General features: G+C 39.7%; 1 protein-coding gene across 6 annotated transcripts in view; it reads left to right on the plus strand.

The window, feature by feature from the left end:
* SEMA6A (semaphorin 6A) overlaps nucleotides 1–18,186 on the plus strand; it is a 188,729-nt gene extending 170,543 nt beyond the window's left edge. For all 6 annotated transcript variants that reach the window (XM_067569111.1, XM_067569110.1, XM_067569114.1 and 3 more), the window contains one exon: nucleotides 14,084–18,186. In XM_067569111.1, the coding sequence (XP_067425212.1) occupies nucleotides 14,084–15,273 (1,190 nt within the window). In that variant the 3' untranslated portion in view covers nucleotides 15,274–18,186. The remainder of the gene's footprint in view (nucleotides 1–14,083) is intronic.
* The last annotated feature ends 294 nt before the right edge of the window (nucleotides 18,187–18,480 follow it).

An 18,480-nucleotide genomic window follows, 5' to 3' on the forward strand; every position in this document is an offset into this window, starting at 1 on the left:
GCAGAGGGATGAGAAGCCTGTGCAACTTCATTCAGCCATCTTGTGCATATGCATTATGCTAATAATTATGTTTAAGAACATTGTTACATTGAAAAATATAATTTAATCCATTTACAATAGAGTAACCATCCACTAGCTCACCTATGGAAACTACATTGTGTATAGGGGAGATTATTTAACCAAGAATTCCTATGCTACAGCCATGAAACGAAATACAACCTCCCACCACAACTCTTCTGCAGTCTCTAAAATTCTGGTTGTGGACTATTAAAGGCATTAACCACCTAATAAAATGTAAGTTCTCTGCACCCTATCTAAAGGTCTCTGACTGTAATGGTGCAGATCCTCAGCTGGTGTAAAATGCAGTGCACACCAGCTGAGGAACTGCCCCAGTAAAGTTAAAATAGATGGATGGAACAAGCACTCATTGCATCCAACCAACTCCTTGTAAGAGAAGTACACATCAATACATAAAACATTTACCCTTTGTGAACCACTTCATCATTGCAGGGGGAAAAGGAAATAATCACTAGTCTTCTGGTAGTAATCTTACTAGCTGTGGCCGAGGAGCGCACAGAACAACTCAGGAGAAGGAGATAGTGTAAAGCCACCACACTGCTCTCTGGATTTTGGCCATAGCTGTGTGTTTGGCCACACCTTCACCAGCTATCGGAGCTGCTTGGAGGTTGCTCTTACTTACACTAGGTGGCCAATGACAACAAACCACTCATACAACTAGCCAGGAAAGCTCCAGCCACCTCCCCTGTGCTGGCCACCACACCAGCCCTATGCCACAATAGCATCCTTCTGCCCTGGAGTGATTTTTCATGGACAGTTAAGCCAGCATTCTCTCTTCTGATGAATTTCTCAATTTTCTATCAGTTTTATTTACTAATTATTTCCCTTAAATAAATGCTACAGTTTTTGGTAGGAGATTTTAATGCTGTATTAAAGTTAAATCGCTTCCCAACTTCCATGTAAACCAAAATAAAAAATCTAAAATCTTCAATATTATTCTTGAGAAGCAAGACCGTAGCAATGTCTCCAGGCTGCTAAGCACAAATTGTAAAGACTTTTCTTCCCATTCCAAAGATCAAAATTCCTCATCTGAAATAAATATGATTTGTACTTAAGCCTAGAAATAGTTAGCTTCTAACAGAGGTGTAATACTCATCTTTGATCAAGCACCCAGTATATACCTTGCTAGAAGCCTAGGATCTCAAAGACCAAAAATACAAATGGAGAATCCTCTTTTATATAAAAAATAGCATTTTTAACTAAACACATAAAAGTACATCCTCAGCTGATGTAAATTGTCCTATGGAGCTATGTTTTAAAACAAATGGCAGTTCACAGCAGTCTCTTCATAAGTTTTTTTTTTTTTAGAAGTATTTAAAGCATACCTTAGGGGAATTACTGTTTCATATATGGCACTGTTCTTTTAGCTGAACAGTCAAGCCTGGATAAGAAACTGTACTCCTTCCAAGAACAACTGAGGACTGGTATTTTCCAAGAAAGACAAGCTCAAATGAAATTGCATCTTGGCAACATTATCACATCTCAGGCACAGGCAATTCTTTTGTGTGCCCAACAATGATTTTTTGAATTTGAAAATAAGTCCCCCTGAATGCTTTATGCCATCCCACTAATGATTTGTCCGTTCTACTCATAATTATGACAAAAGAAACAACAGGTGTGTTTTTAAATTCTGTGAAAAAAACCCAAAACACCATGTTATTCTCTCCCATATACACCTACAAAAAAATACAAAGACATCATAAAATCCTGCATTTACTGAAGACCACACGGTACCACCTGAAGTGGTGCTACCAATGTGCATGAGAAAGGTGTAAGGGAGCTCAAACATGGCAACTTATCCCAAGTCCAATGGCTTCAAGTGACAAGTTCCATACATCTGTTCTGGATCTTCAGCTGTCAAATACTTAGATGTTCTATCCCTCTCTGAACCAGGGAATCTTACCCAGTTCCAGTCTGGAACGCCTGAAAAAAAAATCAAAATTCAGTATATTATTATTCACCTCAATTAATTTAATAATAAAATACTGCTTAAAAAAGTCTTTTTTAAAAGGAGATCTCTAGCCCTACCACTACTAATTCAAACTGACCAATCCAGCTATAGTCCAGGGATGGCCACAAGTCATACTATTTGGTAAACAATAAACATCATTCATCACATCAGCCTAACAAAAGTGGCCTTGTTGTAGCATTAGATGCTTTAGCATTACATAGTCCCATAACACCCAGCTGTTTGTAGTACTAGAGAAATCTAATTTCTAACATCATTTTACAGCCTCCATCATTTCTACAGTTCTCCATGTGTGGTCTTTATTTGAGTGGTACCTAGTCAGACTCTCTCAGAGGAGCACAAAGCAAGTGTATCCCCTGTAACTCCTTCGGCATGCTCTCTCCATTGAACCGCTTCCAATCACTACAGCGATTCTCCAGAGATTTAGGGAATCAGAATCCATAATAAAGAACATAGATGAGTCCCTGCTTTCCCATCACAAAACACCAGTCTCCATTCAGTACCTGAAAGAGGTCTTGAAAGCCTGCAGCAGTCTGTATGTTTTTTCCTAAATAGGGCTAAGTCATAGGCACGCATCCAGCAAGATGCTAATAATTTTCCATGCCAGTGGTCCTCTGAGGGATGCATATTCCTCAGGCTACAGCTTTCAAGCTTTCATGCAGTTTAACTAAGCTAATATTGCTAAATCTGCAACCCCTTGTAAATATCTGATATCAAGACCATCAAAGATGAAATAACTTACCATTATCTATGGTTGGCTGAGACAACTTGATAAAAATGAATGCTTTTCCCCAAATGATGTATGGTCTACAAGTCCACCCTGTACTGCCCCATACATGGCATTACAAAGAGCTAAACAGAATATGCAGCAATTTGATGATATGGAAGGAGACCAAGAAGCAGCTTATTGAACCTTCAAATACAAAAATCATTTTCCTCTCCATGAAAAATTCTATGACAGTAGATCAAACAACATTCTGTCCGAAGAACCATTCTACGAATATGCAAGAAGCCAACCAGGTATCTTGGCATAACACCATCATTCTCATTGATTCCCATGGCATGCAGGCTGCCAGGTTTTCCTCCAGGCCAGGAAGACATTAATTTTTAAAAATGAACATAACAAAGGGAAACGTTACAAAAACAACAAATCCGAAGAGGAAAATTTGAACTGGATCCTGAATTGAATGGGAAGCCAGGGAAGTAGTTTGAGGATGAAGATTGGTAGCATACTGCACATTATAGAGTCTGGAGACCTGGGTCTGGTCAGGAAGCCATAGAGAAGGGATGTGCAAGACTCCAGCTGAGAAGTGTGAAAGGCAAAGATGAGAATTTCATTAGTGGTACAGTCAAAGTAGTTAGGCAGTGATGTACAGAGGTGAAAACTGATTTACAGACATGGGAGAGCTAGGAAAAGAGAGTCAAGCATCAACATTATGAATAATAGAGGAAAAATTAAGAGCTCTGAATCATGGAGTAAGATCAAGGACATCAAGTTGTGCTGGAGTTTGTACCTCTTACCTAACAGAAATATTGCTCTATTTGAGATACTGTATGAAATAAAGCTGAATCAAAGGCACACATTTACCTGATCAAGACAGGTGGAGTGTGTGGAGTCATCAAAAGTGTAAAAGGAGCATCATCCAGATAAAGTTTAAAGATAGCGAGAATATGAACGAGGGGGGTGAAGGAGAAAAATGCAAGAATTTGACCTTGTGGAGTTCCATAAGTGGCAGGGTTTCAGTGTTCAGAAAGAACCACCAGTACAGTAGGAGAAAAAAGTGGGAGATAGGAGTAGTACTACAACAGGATGTCTGACAAAGAAAAATGTTCAATAGCGTACCTGTGCCATACGTGCACAAGAGAGAGCGAGTATACCTGTAGTGATCTCTGTTACTACATTGTCTGGAGTTATCCAGATTTGGATTGGCGTAACTGAGCGTAGAATTCAGCTCCTGGTCTTCTATTTTGAGGTGGGTAGAGAAGTGTAGATTTAAGTGGTCTTTCCGTAGTGTGCCCATTATGATGGGCACTGCCTCAAATTCAGAATGATGTAACATTCACTGAATTACACTATGATTGTAAGGTCATGGTAACCCTAGGGAGTATGATCAGGGGAGAAAAAGCAACAAGTGTAATATCACCTATGTACTAACTATTTTCTCCATGCTACCTGCTTGCTTCAGGCCTCTGATTATAAGACACAGTCATTCAATTTTTCCTTTTAATGAATAAACATAGGAAAATATGTTTTTATTCATGCATTCAAGGCTTTAGAGTAAAGCTTTGGGATCAGGTCCTTTACCCTTAGTTTAGACACAAGTAAAATTTCAACAACTGTATTTGCTTTTTATCACAAAATACATAACAATTATTGTGATTTTAATTAGATGATGGATTCACAGAAGTCTCTCAGATTTTCAAACAGTTTTCCCTTCCTTCCCTTTCTCTGTGCAAGAGCAAAGCTAACTTAAGGCCTGATTTTGCCACCCTTACACACAGACATAGTCCAATTGAAGTCACAAGAAGCATCCCCAGGAACTAAGGACCATGCAGGATCAGTTCTTTGACAGCGTAATAGCACTCTTGATGGACCTGAGAGGAAAGGCTATACAGGGCACAATATTATTAGTTAAACATCTGGGTAGTCAATAGATAACTTCCTTAATTAGTTCAGCTGTGTCCTCTTCATTACAGACTAGTACCTTAAAATATTAGTTTCATGTTTTGTCTTGAAAAGAGTATTGGTGTGGATGAGGAATCAATTTATGATTTTGGGTCACACACACAATGATGAAAAATTACTCCAGCTTCTTCCTCAAGTCTGCTAGTCAGAGAAGCTTCCAGTTTCATAGAGCTATGCAGAGTTGCTTATGCTGACATTCAGCAAACTTGAGTTTTCCCCACTGTGCAGAGAGGTCATAGATCAGAATAGGCAGTATGGAAAGAAAAGAAGTGCCAGAGAATTTCTCAATGACGGCTTCCCTTTTCTTGACACTGCACTTAAGAACTGCCTCGAGAGAGGCACAAGGCTGCCCAGAATACATAATGCCTACTGCTGCCTTCAGACAGGAAGAAAGCGCCATTTGTTCTGTGCCAGGAGGGGAGTAACATGCACTGAAATGGGAACTGCTAAGATGAGAGATGCACATTGCAGGCTACAACAATTTCTCTGGAGCCCTGAAATCATACATATTTACAGGAGCATATGTAAATATAGTTCAACCCAGCTGTGAGAAGATCACCCGAAGTAAACTAATAATCTCATCCCAAACCCTGTAGAAGAATCCTAAAATGTGCACTGAGATTCTTTTACATCAGAAGAAAAGTAGAAGATTTTAAAGAGGCTTTCATTTTAAGCTGCAAGGCAGCATAAAGTTTATCTCTGCAAAGAAAAAGCTATAAAGGAATTAATTTTCCTTGGAATTTGGATTTTATTATACATCTTGTTTTATCTTTTGCAAGCTCGCATAATTTATTTTTTCGTAGGAAACACAATTGTTTTGCCTTTACCCATCACACACACACACACACACATCTAAAATTACCTTTACTCATTGTGAAGGGTGAAAGGGAAGAAGTAAGTACAGTACTAAAATCAGTAAAGTTCACAATAAACAGCCACTGAATATCATTTGTAATTGGGGAAATGGTGTCAAGCAATTTTTACTGCAGGGACTTGCCTTATGTCTAAGCTTTGGGACAAATTAAAGTGTGCAGATTTCAGAGCTGTAGTTTCTCTCACTCATAAATAATAGATCCAGTAGAATATGTACTTTGAACCTAAGCTCATGTTCAAAAATTTAATAAATTGGTTCATATGTGAAAGTATCACTCACAAAGCAGATTATAAAAGCATTCATATAGTGCAGTCCTCCAGTCTTTACTCAGACACACCTCCCTTTGATTTCAGTGGAAGGTTTGCCTCAGTAAGAACTTTAGGATTCAGCTTTTAATTCATAACTACATTACAAGCTTTTTAAGAGTGGCATTATTTATAGAAATATTTCTCTTCAATGCTAGATCTTCAGTGTTGTACAGTCCATAGATCCAGTCCATGTTTTAGGACTTATGTGACTGCTATAACGCACACTAAAAATGAATTGCATGCCTGTCATTGAACTAAAGACTGTACAATGACATCTCTCCTAAAGAAGGTTTTTTTTAGGTCAACATGTCAGCTGTCTCACCTGGGACCTTTAGAACTCTCATGGTGGAGAAGTATTTTACATTTGACCCTTACATTTAAGACTATCATGATTAGATTGTTTTTCTTCTCATAAGCAAAGCCATACATGTGCATCTTCTCCGCTTGTAGGACATAATCACCTTTTTTGTTTTAAATAGTGAGTTAGGCTGAAAGTCATTCATCAGGAAGGGGAAGGGTCATTTAATTTGGATCAATTGGAAGGAGGAAAAAATACCTTCAAAACCCAGTAAACAAGCCCTTCTTGGAGGGACCAGTATTGAGATTAGGGACCAGAAATCATTGACTCTCTTTTATGGTTGATCAGAAATATCGATGGTTTCCAGGTTGCCCTGCATATTATTAAAGACACATAGTTACTGGATTTTTTTCGTTGTTTTCTGTTCCTTTCTGGCTTTGAACTCTACAAATCTATTAAATATATTTCTCCTCGTAGTTTTTTATAAAAATCCCTTGAACACTTTTTAATTGAAAATTAACCTCACTCTTCCCTCTAGCACAGTGGTTCTTAACCTTTCCAAACTACTGTACCCCTGAAGCCTGAGTCCCACCCCCACGGGGCTGAGGCATGTAACTTAGTTTCATGGCGCCCCTGTGGCTCCAGGCAATTGCCTTTCTTGCCACCCCCAATACCAGCTCTGCATTTGCGACCCCTCTAAAACCCCAGGTTGAGAAATACTGCTCTAGCATATGTTTACACAGTTTTACTATTGCAGAGTTTCTGTCTGAACAATCCCATGAAACTTGCATTTGCAAACCATTCTTTACCAGCCATTTTAATTAGAGTGTTCTAACTATTGATAAGTAGTGACTTTTTGAATTTTTAAATGGTGAAATTGGCAGGCCCAGAAGAATAGATACTAGGTAAAACTGCACTGGGCCAGAGGAACAGAAGGAGGAGGAGGGGAGAAGCAGGTGGCTTACTTGTCTCCATGATGAGGGGCTCCCACGAGAGTGGGAGACATCAGATGATTGGCGTCATGGCTGAGCTTATGAGCTTCATGACCTTGAAAGTGCTCCTTCAAGCAAAGTAATTCTATCAAATTGCAAACATTTTTAGGAGACCAGAGGTATTCCCATTCCTGTTATCAGCTCAGATTTGAATGTCCAGTTTAATTGCAGCTGATTATTTTGTGACACATCTATTTAGGGAAGCGAAAAAAGTTTTAAAATACCTGGAGGAGCTTTCCAGACCTGAAATAGTCTTTATCTGCACGCAAATGTATGTAAATACAGTACTAACACTTGGAGACACATGCTGAAAACCCATTCTTTTGCATCCAGAAATTTTAAAGCCCAAACATTCATAATGACCCAATAACACCTCCCTTTGCAGTGCTTATTAAGTCTAATGCAGAGTGAAGTGCACGAACAACAAACCAAAACCTGGTACTAAACAAAAAAATGTGAACAGCAAGTTTTTCCCTTTTTCAGGCTCACCTCACTCTACATGCAGCTATGCCTAGCTCCCAGTAAAACCCTAAGTGCTTCCAAAGGTGGAGGAAATGGAAGTGGGCTGAATCCCATTCAACCACAGAGTGTAGCATGTGAAGATGTGAAGCTCAGAATAGCTGCCACACGCGCAGCATGAACAACTCATTGACTGCCTCCCTGCCATGATGCATTTAGTCATTGAAACTTTATACCCAATTAGTAGTTTCCTTTCATCCTTGCCAAAATATCATATTTCATTTACCATCTCTAAGTTCCATTTATGCCAGTGGTTAGGTTTAGTACTTTACCATCTGGTTCACATTATACTGGAAAACAAGAAGAAGACAGCTTCCTGCAGCGATAACCACATAGCGCTCTTATTTCACTTTTAGTGTGGTCATCCTGATTTTCCTGGGTGTAGCTCAGAGTACAGAGATGCCTTTTAATACAGACTACAGCTAACAGTATTGAAATGAAAATATAATGTTTGTTTTGACAGGTAGCTAGCTTATTCATGTGTTCTAGAGCCAGGAGCAGATTCTGGCTTCAGTTACACATGGGATCTCCATTGACTTCAGTGGGGTTGTATGTGAGAAAATGAGGACAGAATTCAACCCACTGTATTTCTGGCATGTCTTTACAACACGCTATTCAAATCAGAAAAATGAGCGAATTCGTTTTCATTCACCAGAGCAGTCGTGATGATTTCACTGAAATTTCAGACTTGCCTTCACCATAAAGCACACTCCAGAACCTATTTTTAGAGGACTCTGACTCTAGGGCTTTTCTTGATGTGTTGCCATATCTATCTCTGATTGCAGACAAGACAAACAAACTCAGGCTTGTACTTGGGAGACGTTTTTTTTTCTTTTTTGACTGCATGTAATAAAATGGATACAGAGACTTTTTGTTGGGGCTGCTCTCCACAGATGCCTATTAATCACTTCACAGACACATCCATAGCAGCTTAGAAACAAGAAAGCTGGCAAACTGATAGCAAGACAAAAAATGGAAGAACCATCACATTTTATATTATGGCTCAGGCTATCCTTGTTCAAAGTTATGATTTTGCTTTGGTTCTTAGTACATCGTACTTGAATATAGTCTGATTTATGGCACCGGTAGTTTCTTAAGGGGTGTTTCGATTGACTTCAGTGGGATCAAGCCCTTTAAAGGCAGCTTAGCTAAGGTACCGGATATGTTCCTTTGTATAATGTAGGAATGGTTAGCTGGGTTTCAGAAAATAGTTTTCAGAGAACAAGGTCACCCCGTACAACTACATTTTGGTGTTGAAGCCACTAAACCTATGGATAAGTATTACCAGGCCATTGATGAACCAGTGCAGGTAAAATAAGAATTCATTTGAGCTTTGTCCATCCCTCATGTTGTAGATGAAACATTTTGAAGTTTCTGAAACATTTTTTTTAGATTCCCATCAACAATCAACCACTTGCAATGTTAATGGCATGTTCTCTTGGGGGGTGAAGATGGGCCATGATGCCTGTTTCCATCCTCCAACACCGGGTTTCCACTCCTAAGCACAACTACAGCTACCATGCTGTAGCGTGACAGAACCAAGTTACCTTTCTGCTAAACCTGTAAACCTCACCCCTTTACATTTAAATGGCACTCTGGGGTTGCCTCACAATTTATGCATGATTGTATATACAGTAGGATGATAAACCCCAGAGGATGTGAGATCGCTGTGCTTTCATTAGATGAGCAGCTTTCATGGAAGAGATGATCTTACGTGCTCCAGAAATTTACAGTCTCTGAAAGTACTGGGCATAAGTTCTGAGGACATGCAGAATTCTAGTCATATTTTAAACTGGTGAGATCAACAGGTGCAGAAAAATGGATATCAGATAAAATTGCATTGGTTCAGTGGAAAAGGTCCCCTTGAACAGGAAGAGGAGAAGGAAGGGATCAGGTTGATTACTTGTCTCCATGAAGAGGAACACTCACCAAAAATGTGAGGATGTCAGATGACTAAACTGCCCTCAGCCTCCCAAGAGGATAGCATAATTGATATGAAAAAGCAGAGCAAAGCCACCTATGGGGAAAGGGATGTGTTTGGGAGGAAGAATGCTAGGCTGGTTCGAGGATCCCAAGAGGTTTTATCAAGTATCAACACGATTAGATTTTTAGCTACATGTAGGGCCTTATCCCTAGAGGTGCTAAGCATTCACATCCTCAAGCCTAGGAAGCTTTGAGGTGTACCATGTTACCCAGCATGCTTTCTCCTAAGAGTCATTTGAATGCATTCTGTAAATACCATAAACATGTCTGGGGAATGGCTTGTTGTCATTTAGGAAGATCAACCTGCACATACTATATGGAAAGAATATGAATATGTTTGTATGAAGATCTTTCAAGTTTACCTAAAGCTTAGGTTACGTTTAACACAAAACAAAAACCCTTCTAATACACTTATAAAATAAAATAAAGTAAAATAAGCAATTCATTTTCAGATTTAGAAAGGTAGAATTACAATCAATGAAGAGCTATTCAGGTCATTTTAAAAGAAGCAAATAATATTTTGTTTAAGAAGTTTGTTATGATCTCATGTATTATAAAATGAGCAAAACTCTTGTCCAGAAAATCTTATAACCTTGTATAAAAACAAAAACAATAATTAAGTGTACCAACACATGATGTGTTATAGGATTGTAGATAATACATAGATTCAAACCTTTTCAGTACTATGAACTCATTGTAGTTTCCAGCTGTTTCTTTAAAGGTGTAGCTTCAATGATTTGAACACCTTGTACACTCCAGATTTTCAATGTTCTACATTTTTATCCATTATTTTTCTGCTTATTTTACTATTTTGAATGATTACTGTTCATTAATGCCACTGCAAACGGTTGTTCTGTCAATAGCCACTGGACAAGGACTACATGGGCAGCAGCAAGGCAAGCTTCCTCACACTGTCCCATCTAGAGAGACTGTGGCTTAGTGTGAGGAGATAGTTCAGACCCATTCACTCCACCCCTGTCTCTTGGGACCGCTATTGATGGTGCTAAATACTTGAGGTGTTCATTGGTAATGGATTGAGATCATCCCCATTTCAGATAAGGTTTTTGGTGGTGTTTCCCCTCTCATACTAGGATGCAAAACACTCAGAGCAGCTACTTTTTAATTTATTTTACTTTAACCATACCCTAATCTTAATTTAATTTGTGGTCAAATCCTGCCCACCTGAAATCATATGATTAAAGCTGAAGTTATTGGCATTACTCAAATAAGTAAGGCCAGTTGGATTTGACGTATGATCAAAATAACCTATCTTATTGACACAACATTGTATCCAGAGGATCCACACCCCTAGAGCAAAGCCGCAGAAACCGACCTTTGGCTCTTTTATGACAGAGTTCTCTTTTAAAGTTTATGAAGGTTTGGGCAGAATTTAGAGCTCATGAAAGGAAGGCTCAAATGGCAATGACTCAAGTCAGGCTGCTGCAAGCACGCTTATGAATTTCTGCCAATGAAGAAAAAACTCTGACTTCCAGCATCATTATTCCTCCAGCTACCCCACTCTGAAGCACCTGTGGCTACTCAGCCCAAATGCTGTGGTAGTTTTGTACTGCAAGTGGTAATGATTCGGTATCCATTTGTAATATGACAGTGATAGCAGGTTTCGAATACAGTAGCAAGGGCTTACTATGTCACTCAGTATCCAAGGCGCTACCCATCCAAAGCAGTATCAAAATTGTTATAGCAATGGGAGCATTTGAAGCGTATTGTTTCATTTTTATTTAATCTGTGTATTCCATTTTTTTTACCCTCTTTTAAAAATATTTATGAGCAAACTCACGTGCAATAAAAAACACAGTAAATCAATACCGAAGTTTTAACTTTAGCTGACAAAAGCAAGGAAATGTAGATTATGGGCCCAGTTCTGTAGCTGCTGTGTGCACTGAGTTCAGTGGTCTGATTGGCATGAGACACTTGTGAAACTGGACCCTGAGGGCTGAAGCTGAACATATCTTACCCCATTGTGCCAAACAGCACATATGTGGATATGACCTAAGGCATTTCTGACCATCCTTGCAACACCAAAGTAATACTTTACATTGAAAATACTTCCCACTTCCAAGTCACCCTCTGAGAATTTCAATGCACTTTACAAATATAAATGAATTTGGACTGAAACACCCTTCTGGGATAAGTAAATATCCCCATTTTGCAGCTGAAGAAACTGAGGCCCAGAGAGGTTAAGTGACTTGTCTATAGCCCCAACAGGAAGTGTATAGCAGAGCAAGGACCAGAATTCAGGTGTCCTCATTTCAAATCCCATGCCTTAACCACTAGACCACGCTTCCCGTCAATAAGGCGCAAATGGGTTTGCATTTTGACTGAAAACTTTAGCTTTAACTGTGAATGTTCATGCTATTGTTGCTCTCAAATCAACTATAAAGCCAGATTATACCATATTTATTCACAATAAGCAGTCCTTGGGGGGGGGGGGTGGGGGGAGTGGCAAAATCAGCCACTTAAAAAGCTTCTGGGGCTTCTTGGAAGAGTCTGAAAAGCATTTAATTTGAAGATTGTTTCTACTTATATATTGTTTTCCCTCTGGGAGTTATTTTACTTTCTTTGTTCTTTTATTAGTAAGGATATTTACATGAATTCAGGATCTTTGTTTCTTAAGGGATCAACTGCTCCTGCTATTTTGTTCCCACTTGAAGTCATAATGCTCTGTCAAAACACAATGATTTCCATGGCAACCAATTGTGAGGTCACAAGCAGAAGATTATGATTTCAAGAGCAGTTCATCTTTTAAAATTCCTGATTTATATGCAAATATCACTTGTCCACTTACACACACTAATTAAAATGGGGACAATTAAAGTTTGCTATAGAAGCAGAATTGTATCTAGATAGAATGCTTATCATTCAAAAGCAGCAGTCAGCTTTTCAATGTTACTTTGAAAAAGTTTGCTGGGGTTTTTTGGACTTGGTTCTAATTCTGGACCACAGCTATCTGCCTATCAAATACATAAAAGACAGGATTCCTGACACTGTTGATTTACGACATGAATAAGTGGTATCTTTGTAGGGTCTTTCGAGGTACATTTTCTCTCTTGCTATCTCTCTTATAATAAGAACATTGTTTACATTTCCACAGACTAGGTGGTGCTTTTAATGCACTTGCATTTGCATGCTCTCCAGAGAAGTGAATGGGGTATTTGAGATTTTTTTAAACTACTTTGTCAGGCACTTATGATCTGACAGTTGTGACTCCTTCTCATTTAGTATTAAAAGAACCCAACAGACTCCCACTTGCATTTGATTAGTGCATGCTGACTTGGTGCACAACTAAGTAGGAAAAGGAAAAGAAACATGCTTTAGATATGAAATATCTTGGTTAATGTTCTATGAGATTATTGATGGATGCGTTCACATCATTTGTATTAAGTTGAGGATATTAACTCTGCTGAAGAAGCCTACTGTGACAGCAAGCCTTGGGAGTAATAATAAGGCCTAACAACATCTCTAAGCACAGTGCAACACCAGAAAATGGGTTTCTCACTGTATGCGCTTTTAGCTGAAGCAGCAAAGGCCCTGGCAGAGAATGCTGCATATTTACCTGTCTAGAACAAGAGAGATTTTTTTTTTTTTAATTAATGATCTCACTTGAAATATGGAGGAAGAAGTTTTTTACCTGTTCTGTCTCCATGTATTTCAGTGTTGGCCTCTCTCTCTCTCATAATTACTCAGGATATAAATAGTCCAAACATATGACACTGACTTCCAAACCTTGTGACAGAGACAACAGATAAATAGCAGGGGAGAAAGCTTGAAAGGATGTGGGATTCATTTATGTAACATACATACAGCTTCTCCCTCCTCAGCTTTTTCAGGGTCAGTGATATACAGTAATACATGAGATAACATTAGGTGGGGGAAGAGATGGGGCTGAGGGATGGGTGAAGAAATGAGTGATATTTCTCAGCATGAGAGACAGTCCTGATTAAAAACCCTGGGTGAAATCCCAGACCTACTGTCAATGGGAGTTTTGCAATTGACTGGCAGAGCCAAGATTTAACCTCCCGATCTAAGTACCCTGGAATTTTGGGGGTGTTTTGAAAGGGGATCTCTGATACAGATCCAAATTCTGCAAATGGGCCCTGTCTTTATAAAGAATAAACTGACTCCCTGAAACACACCTCTCCCCCACTCCCCAGGACTCTGTATTGTTCAAGCCTGGATCTGAATTCAACAGCTTGAGCTCAGCTTTGCTCAAAGGTATAGTATGGACATGAACTTGGGGTAGTCAGTGAAAAGCTGAGCACAAATAAAATCCCCAGTTAATGCCTTTGAATGGACGAGATACGTTAAGAAGCTTTTCCTGTTCATTTTTGCTTACTGCTGTATGATGTTTATTGCAGGAGTGATTCGTGAGAGCTATCTCAAAGGCCATGATCAGCTGGTGCCGGTCACCCTCCTGGCCATTGCCGTCATTCTTGCTTTTGTCATGGGGGCCGTCTTCTCGGGAATCATAGTTTACTGCGTCTGTGACCATCGCCGCAGGGACGTGGCTGTCGTGCAGAGGAAGGAGAAGGAGCTGGCCCACTCCCGCCGTGGCTCCATGAGTAGTGTTACCAAGCTCAGCGGTCTCTTTGGGGACACACAGTCCAAGGAGCCAAAACCAGAAGCTATCCTCACACCTTTGATGCACAATGGCAAACTCGCAACCCCCGGCAGCACTGCCAAAATGTTAATCAAAGCTGACCAGCACCATCTGGACTTGGCTGCTCTGCCAACCCCTGAGTCCACCCCAACCCTGCAACAGAAGAGGAAGCCCAGCCGGGGCAGCAGGGAATGGGAAAGAAACCAGAACCTTATCAACGCCTGCACAAAAGATATCCCCCCGATGGCATCGCCTGTGATTCCAACCGACCTGCCTCTCAGGGCTTCTCCCAGCCACATCCCAAGCGTTGTGGTCTTGCCAATCTCTCAGCAAGGCTTTCAGCATGAGTATGTTGATCAGCCAAAAATGAGCGACATGGCACAGATGGCTATGGAGGACCAGAATGCCACGCTAGAGTACAAAACCATAAAGGAGCATATCAGCAGCAAAAGCCCCAACCATGGGGTTAACCTGGTGGAAAATCTGGATAGCATGCCACCAAAAGTACCCCAAAGGGAAGCCTCGTTGGGTCCTCCTGGCTCCTCTCTGTCTCAGAGTGGGCTGGGCAAGCGATTAGAAATGCATTCCTCTGCTTATAATGTGGATTACAAGAGAAACTACCCTACGAACTCGCTCACGAGAAATCATCAGACATCAACTCTCAAAAGAAACAATACTAACTCCTCTAATTCCTCCCACCTCTCTCGAAATCAGAGCTTCGGCAGGGGAGACAACCCCCCGCCCGCCCCGCAGCGAGTGGACTCTATACAAGTCCATGGTGCTCAGGCACAGGCTGTGACTGTATCGAGGCAGCCTAGTCTCACTGCGTACAACTCGCTGACAAGGTCGGGTTTGAAACGTACACCTTCGCTAAAACCAGATGTCCCCCCCAAACCATCCTTTGGCCCACTTTCAACGTCCATGAAGCCCAATGATGCGTGTACATAATCATTGTGAGGTGGGGGGACAGCAATGAAACAGCGTTTGCCCTTTAAAGCCAGTGTTCTGCAACTGCATCACTCGTTCCAACTGACAAGAAGGCTGTTGTTAAGCTGAGGATGTGTTGATCCTGCTCTCTGGGAAAAGTGGAATATTTTTTAAACTGAGGCATCTGATCCAGGGTGAAGGTTTGCAACCGCAGGACTCACCCCCACTACCTGACAGTTCTTTACTCAAAACACTAACTTAACATCACAAACATTGAGCCAAAAGCACACAGGTGAATGATGACTCTGACATTTCACCCCCAACTGCACAGTGCATTCCTGAACTGGGAAAGAGTGCTCTGGAAAGCAAAGCAAATAAAAGAATTTTAAAAAATAAAAATAAATTTAAAAAAATTAAAAATAAAGAATTCATTGATAAAGCTAACTCTGACTTAACAATGGCAGAAGTTTACTATGTGCAGGTACTGTGAAATGCCCATCAGTGTTACAGCCATTTGGTTATAGCAGATAAATGCCACGTTGGGCAAAACTATGTCATAGATTTCTGCTACTCTTCTCTTTTAATGAATAACATGTGACTGTTAACGCAAATAACTCCTATTATTTATTGTTCATCTTTTGTTTTTCCTAAGGAAATGACTTCTGCATATCATCCTATGAGCAGCTCGTCAGAAAAATACGTTGAAAATTATACCTATTTAACGTGAAACCCATTAACTGGAGTAATTAAAACTCTTTTATTTTTCCAATAAATTCACTGAGTTAAATAAGTTGGAGCTGGAATTCTGAACTTTGTGTTTGGACTGTTTGATCTCTAGCTGAAAAAAGGGGAATATTTATTTAAATCTGTCAGTTAATTCACTGGCTGGGCCTCTGATCTATGACAGGCAACAAGCAAACAAACAAAATCCCCAAATTCATAAATCCTCAAGTAACTGCAAAAGAAACTCTTAAAAACTGCACATTTGTGCACCATTGCTGTCAACATGGCTTTGTCAGTCGTTAATTCTTTCTGTGAAGGCACCAGCTTGTGATGTGCCATCTCATTCCACCTTGCATGTGAGACAGCAAACAAAATCCACAAACGGTGTGAACTAATTAATATGCCGGCTGTTACCATGCATAAATTATGGTCTTATCACACGGGTTTTTCGTGAGAATACATCTGTTAATAGCCTATTTTCTTCCACATGTAAATTTGTGCCTTACACCCTCAGTTGTGTATATTTGTGAGCTGTAGTATGTAAAAACCTCCCTTCTCCTTTGAATAAATGCAAATATTTATTTACCTTCCCTCCCATAAGCCCCCTGGGGAATTGGAGTAAAGACGTTCAAGGAAGAATGTAGTGGTTATTGTAATAACACCATATCCCTCAAGAAACTAGGGCAGTACTATATCCTCCAATTCAGCTTGACTTTTCTAGTTGTGCCAATTCTGCCCTCAAACCACCCCTAGGCTATGCTGGCAGCATAGACACCGTATTGTGGTTGGCAATTTCCTCCCCCTTATACTTTCATATCAGTTCAGTATGGTGATATTCTCTTTTACCAGCAGAGAGGCGAGTAATGTACTGTCTCCAAGTCTGGTTTGTCAACTAGATAGAGACAAGCACTGTGTGTGACCAGCCAGCCGCTGGAAGAAGCCCTCACCACACATGCTCCCATGTGCATGCACAGTATACAAAATGAAATGAAATGGAAGTAGGATGAGGCAGGCTGGTTCCTGCTGTAACTGAATAACTGCTAAAATAAGGCCATCCCGAACAATGCTGCAAAAACCTTTTGGGGGAATTCATTTTGATTTTCAATTTTTTTCCTTTCATATGACTGTACATGTGTCCTGAGTGTGTGCACATGTATGCGTATAAGGACTTTTACCATTTTTCAGTTATTCATTCACAAAGGTAGATTTGTTTTTAATCTGTTATAATAATTGTGTCAACATACTGTAGAAAATAAGGGAGGGCCATTTTTGTTTTTTATGTACTGGGCAGTATATTTGGGGAGGGTGATTGTTTTGTTTTGATTGTTTTTTTAAATTTTATACCTAATTCGTTTTGCAGGGTTTTGGTTTTGTTTCTGAACAATCAAAAAGCAAGAGTTCAAGTCAGCTAGCATGTAGATGGTATTTAGAAAGTCTGGATGGTCTAGACCAAAGTGTGTAACAAGGGTGCTTACATGTTCTTTCATTCCATCATTGCTTTTTTTATGAAACTGAGTTGTTCACCGTTAGTGAACTATGCAGACTGCTGTAGATAGATCTGTATCCAAAGCAATGCGTTTTTTTATTTAAACTCTTTCAGAACAGTAGGTAGCAGGAAAGTCTTTTTTTCTTTTAAAAAACAAAAACAAAAAGCAGCAACAGCAACTTGCAACTTTTTCCCCTCCAAACTCCAATCCCTTGAGTACCAAATGTGCAACGCCCATTGCTATTAAGCAAAGCATTCTGTCATCATGTAGAAATGAATAATCACTGCAACAGCCTTGTACAGAGATATGTCTTTGTAATATACATCACATCAGTTACTGGGTTGACCTTGAAATGCCCATTTTGTACTCAGTGGGTCTTCTGTTTGAATCCTCCCTCACCCCATTATCCCTGCACTCCTCACTTGGAGGGGTACATAAACCTAAGTGTGCCTTTGCTTTTCACCCTTGATATACACTGGTAGATGCAACAAATTCAGACACTCATTTGTTGTAAAGTTGTAAAATATTGTGATGTCACTGACTTTCCTTCATCTCCACATCCCCCTAACATCTGATTCACAACTTAATGTATGTTGTAAAAAAACAAAACAAAACAAACAAAAACCCCCCAGAAAGAACGGGGGGGGAAAGGAAAAAAAAGAAAAGGAAAGAAAAAAAAAGCTCTTGATTGCATAAGGTAATAAAACTAGACTGTTCTACCTTAGTCTTTGTGTCTTGTTCTTTTGTTTCTGTAATAATTTCTCTTTCACCTTAAGGCCTAAATTGAAATGTGATGCTGATTGTTTAAAGAAGGTTACAGTAAGAGAGGAAATTGTAAGTTATTTTCTGCTTCTTACAGAAAATTAACTTGATTTTAGCACGAGATGCTGGTAATTAAAAATTGAATCACATATTTGCTCTTCCTCTATTCATATTCTGCATTTTCTTTTTATGGGCTTGTTCATAATCAAATATTTATGGCAGACTTGATAGTTTAAGGGATCAAGGCTGGGATTTT

This window comes from Emydura macquarii, unplaced genomic scaffold (assembly GCF_026122565.2).
Source record: "Emydura macquarii macquarii isolate MOO-44397 ecotype Brisbane River unplaced genomic scaffold, CSIRO-AGI_Emac_v2 contig_2897, whole genome shotgun sequence".
Taxonomy (NCBI): Eukaryota; Metazoa; Chordata; order Testudines; family Chelidae; genus Emydura; species Emydura macquarii.